General features: G+C 39.2%; 1 protein-coding gene across 1 annotated transcript; it reads right to left on the minus strand.

Annotated features, from left to right (window-relative positions):
* Positions 1–541: 541 nt before the first annotated feature.
* On the minus strand, positions 542–2599 carry LOC100456760 (isocitrate dehydrogenase [NADP] cytoplasmic-like). The gene is given in 2 exon segments (XM_054528084.2): positions 542–2416; positions 2419–2599. Coding segments are annotated over 2 exon segments (1140 nt in total). The 5' UTR covers positions 2546–2599; the 3' UTR covers positions 542–1403.
* Positions 2600–4875: the final 2276 nt, after the last annotated feature.

Below are 4875 nucleotides of genomic sequence, written 5' to 3' on the forward strand. Positions count from 1 at the left end.
CATATATATTTGCAATTGTTATAGCCTCTTGCTGAACTGGCCCTTTTATTATCACATAGTGACATTCTTTTCTCTTTTTATAATCTTTGACTTGAAGATTTTGGTGTCCATTTGTATGGAACTTTTTTTGTATCTCTTCATTTCAGACTATGTGTGTATTTATAGGTAAAGTGAGTTTCATTAGGCAGCATATATTTGAACCCTGGTTGTTTTTTTTTTATATTTTGAGACAAAGTCTTGCTCTGTCACCAGGCTGGGGTGCAGTGGCACGATCTCGGCTCACTGCAACCTCCACCTCCCAGGTTCAAGTGATTCTCCTGCCTCAGCCTCCTGAGTAGCTGGGACTACAGGCGCGCAACCCCACACCCAGCTAATTTTTGTATTTTTAGTAGAGATGGGGTGTCACTGTGTTGGCCAGGATGGTCTTGATCTCTTGACCTTGTGATCTGCTGCCTCGGCCTCCCAAAGTGCTGGGATTATAGGCGTGAGCCATCATGGCTGGCCTGAACTCTGTTTTTATTTTTTATTTTATTTATTTATTTTTTTTAGTAATTAGCACTTAATTTTAATTAAAATCAACAGTTCAGGAGAAGATAAGGATTAGAATAGTGTTTAATATCAACTTCTGAGAAATCACATTTATATAAAAGAAATAAAACAGGCCAGCAGAAGTTCAAAAAAGATTCAGCTTACATTATTGCACTTGGATGAAATATGCTATTTAGAGTAGCACAATATTCAGGCCAGGCCAGGAGGAGAAAGAGACAAATGGAGAGGACAAATCTCCAGGTAGTATTCATTCCGGATTCCAAACTCTCCTGCGGCCTAAACAATATTTAGTCTATTGGAAACATTCAGCAAGCTCTTTACAAAAATGCCTGCAGTATCTTCAACACATTTGAGTTGCACTCATACTTTGTTCCAGTCAGGTGCAAGTTTAACGCACAGCTCTACCTCACAAAATGGGACATCTATGACACCAGAACTTCCCTGTGCCCAATGTCATGGACAGGAGGGGAAGGCAGTGAATTTCTACTTTATGCATATTTTAGGGAGCAATATTGTGGCTATCATTTACTCTTTTGAGCAATCTTGATTTTGGTCATTTATAATTAGAACATGAGAAAAAGTGACAGTGAATACAAATGAGTACTAACCGAATTCCTAGGCTGGTATTAGAAAATAAAATAAAATTTTTTAAAAAGTCCCTTGCCATGTTCACAAAGGTGGCAATAACTGTATATATAAGAAAAAGGCTGTAAACTTATAGAAAAGATAAACTCTGGCTTCTAAACAAATTACGAAATTGATTTTGCCTTTATCCTTGAGTGTAACACAGAAAAATGTAAACCTGTAGACCTAGTTACCAAAAGACACTTATCCTTCTCAGCTCAGGTATGAACTTAAAGTTTGGCCTGAGCTAGTTTGATCTGCAAGTTTTCTCCAAGTTTGTCCATGAACTCAAACGTATTCAAGTAGTCAGAACGTTGCACATTGGGTAAACCTTTAATGCAAGCAGCCAAGTCCTTGGTCATGAAGCCAGCCTCAATTGTCTCAATAGAGACTTCTTCCAAAGCATTTGCAAAGAAGGCAAGCTCTTTATTGTTATCAAGCTTTGCTCTGTGGGCTAACCCTCTGGTCCAGGCAAAAATGGAAGCAATGGGATTGGTGGACATCTCCTGTCCTTTCTGGTACATGCGGTAGTGACGGGTTACAGTCCCATGGGCAGCCTCTGCTTCTACTGTCTTGCCATCTGGACAAACCAGCACGCTGGTCATCATGCCGAGAGAGCCATACCCTTGGGCCACAGAGTCTGACTGCATGTCATCATCATAGTTTTTACAGGCCCAGGTGAAGCCTCCCTCTGATTTCATAGCTTGGGCCACCATGTCGTCGATGAGCCTATGCTCATACCAGATCTTTTGGGCTTCAAATTGGGACTTGTACTGCTTGTCATATATCTCCTGAAAGATGTCTTTAAAACGCCCATCATATTTCTTCAGAATAGTGTTTTTGGTGCTCAGATACAAAGGCCAACCCTTAGACAGAGCCATTTGGAAGGAACTGTGTGCAAAATCTTCAACTGACTTATCTTGATTATACATCCCCATGGCAACACCACCACCCTCTTCAAAGTTATGTACCAGGTATGTCACCTTTTGGGTTCCGTCACTTGGTGTGTAGCTTATCTCTACTTTTCCAGGCCCAGGAACAACAAAATCAGTTGCTCTGTATTGATCCCCATAAGCATGATGACCTATGATGATAGGTTTTACCCATCCACTCACAAGCCAGGGGATATTTTTGCAGAAAATGGCTTCTCTGAAGACCGTGCCACCCAGAATATTTCTTATGGTGCCATTTGGTGATTTCCACATTTGTTTCAACTTGAACTCCTCAACCCTCTTCTCGTCAGAGTGATAGTGGCACATTTGACACCAACATTATACTTCTTTATAGCTTCTGCAGCATCCTTGGTGACTTGGTCGTTGGTGGCATCACGATTCTCTATGCCTAAATCATAGCTATGTAGATCCAATTCCATGTAGGGAAAAATGAGTTTCTCTTTAATCAATTCCCAAATGATTCAATGATTCATGTCATTTCATCTCCTCGCATCTCTACCACAGAATCACCACTGATATTTTTGGACATTTTTGACTTCAATAAACCTTGACAGTGAATGAATTTCTTATCACCCCAATTCCTCCCAGTCTTGCAGACTCAACTGAATGTAGTTTATCTCCTGGATTTGTTCCCTTCTTTGCACGCAGGCCTCGACTCCCTCCATACCCAAGATCTGCGCTTTTATCCTTTACATCATTCCTGCCTTCTGAACTCTGTTTTTAAATTGATTCATTCATGTACCTTATTTTTCAAATTAATTAATTAATTAACTGATTTTGAGATGGAGTCTCACTCTGTTGCCTGGGCTGGAGTGCAGTGGTGTGATCTTGGCTCACTGCAACCTCTGCCTCCTGAGTTGAAGTGATTCTCCTGCCTCAGCCTCCCGAGTAGCTGGGACTACAGGTGACTGCCACTGGCTAATTTTTGTATTTTTGGTAGAGGTGGGGTGTCTGATCCCCCATCTCAGCCTCCAAAAGTGCTGGAATTACAGGTGTGAGCCACCATGCCTGGCCCATTCATGTATTTTAATTGGAGTATTTAGTCCATTAACATTCAGTATAATACTTGATAGGTAAGGACTTACTGTCATTTTGTTACTTGTTTTCTGAGGAGTGTTTTTTAACTACTCTCTTCCTTTCTTCCCTCCTTAGTGTCTTCCTCTGTGGTTACGTAATGTTTTCTGGTAATACATTTTAATTCACTGAGCTTAATTTTTGGTGTATTTAATATAGGTTTTTGCTTTGTGGTTGCCATGAGGCTTACAAAATTATCTTATAAATATAATAAGTTATTTTAAACAGATGACAACTTAACTTTTATCACAGAATAGAACAGAAAGAAAGGAAAAACCAAAAAACTCTATACTTTAATTCCACCCCCCATTCTGACTTTTTGTTTTTTCAATTTACATCTTTTTATATTGCCTGTCTCTTAAAAGGTTGCAGTAGTTATTTTTTATAGATTTTTCTTTTGGTCTTCATTACAGATTTTTGAGTAGATTACACAATGGCGATATTAGAATATTGTTAATTTGTCTGTTTGTCTGTGTACTTACTTTTACCAGTGAGTTTCTTTCTTTCTTTCTTTCTTTTTTTTTTTTGGAGATGGAGTCTCACTCTGTCACCCAGGCTGGAGTGCAGTGGTGTGATCTCGGCTCACTGCAACCTCTGCCTCCCGGGTTCAAGTGATTCTCCTGCCTCAGCTTCCCAAGTAGCTGGGATTACAGGCAGCTGCCACCACACCCAGCTAATTTTTGTACTTTTAGTAGAGATGGGGTTTCGCCATGCTGGCCAGGCTTGTCTTGAACTCCTGACCTCAGGTGATTCTCCCCCCTTGGCCTCCCAAAGTGCTGGGATTACAGGTGTGAACCACTGCACTCAGCCAGTGAGTTTCATGTCTTCAAATGTTTTGCTTTTGCATGAAAGCGTCATTTTCTTTCAGACTGAAGAACTTTTAGCATTTCTTGTAAGATGGGTCTAGTGGTGATGAATTCCTTCTGTCAGCTCTTGTTTGTTTGGGAAAGACTTTATCTCCCCTTAATGTTTGAGGGAAAAATTTTTCTGGGTACAGTATTCTTGGTTGGAAGTTTTTTTTTTTTTTCCCATTAGCACATTGAATATGCCATTCTACTTCCTTTTGGCCTTTATGTTTTTTCCTGAGAAGTTTATTGTCAGATGAATCCGAGCCCTTTTATATGTTATTTCCCTTTCTTCTCTTGCTGTTTTTATGATCCTTTCTTTGTCCTTGACCTTTGAGGGTAAACTCTCAAAGTCTTATACGCCTTCAGGTGGTATTATTTGGATTGAAGTCATTTGGTGATCTCTAGCGTTCCTGTAGCTAGATTATATCTTTCTCTAGGTTTAGAAACTTTTCTGTTATTATTTGTTTAAATAAGCTTTCTAACAGTTTCTTTTTCTCAATTTCCTCTTTAATGGCAATGACACTTAGATTTGCTCTCTTAAAGGTATTCTCTATATTTTGCAGTTGTTCCTCATTTCTTTCCATTCTTTTTTCTTTCTTCTCCTTTGACTGTGTATTTTCCAATAGCCTGTCTTTGAACTAACTGATTTTTCCCACTGCTTGATCCATTGTGCTGTTGAGAGCCTATAATGTATTTTTCAGTTTAGCAAACATATTTCTCAGTTCCAGGATTTCTGTTTAAATTTTTAAATTATTTGAATATCTTTGTTAAATATCTCTAGTAAATTTCTGAATTGCTTTTCTGTGTTATCTTGGAGTTCACTGAGT

Source organism: Pongo abelii, chromosome 10 (assembly GCF_028885655.2).
Source record: "Pongo abelii isolate AG06213 chromosome 10, NHGRI_mPonAbe1-v2.0_pri, whole genome shotgun sequence".
Taxonomy (NCBI): Eukaryota; Metazoa; Chordata; class Mammalia; order Primates; family Hominidae; genus Pongo; species Pongo abelii.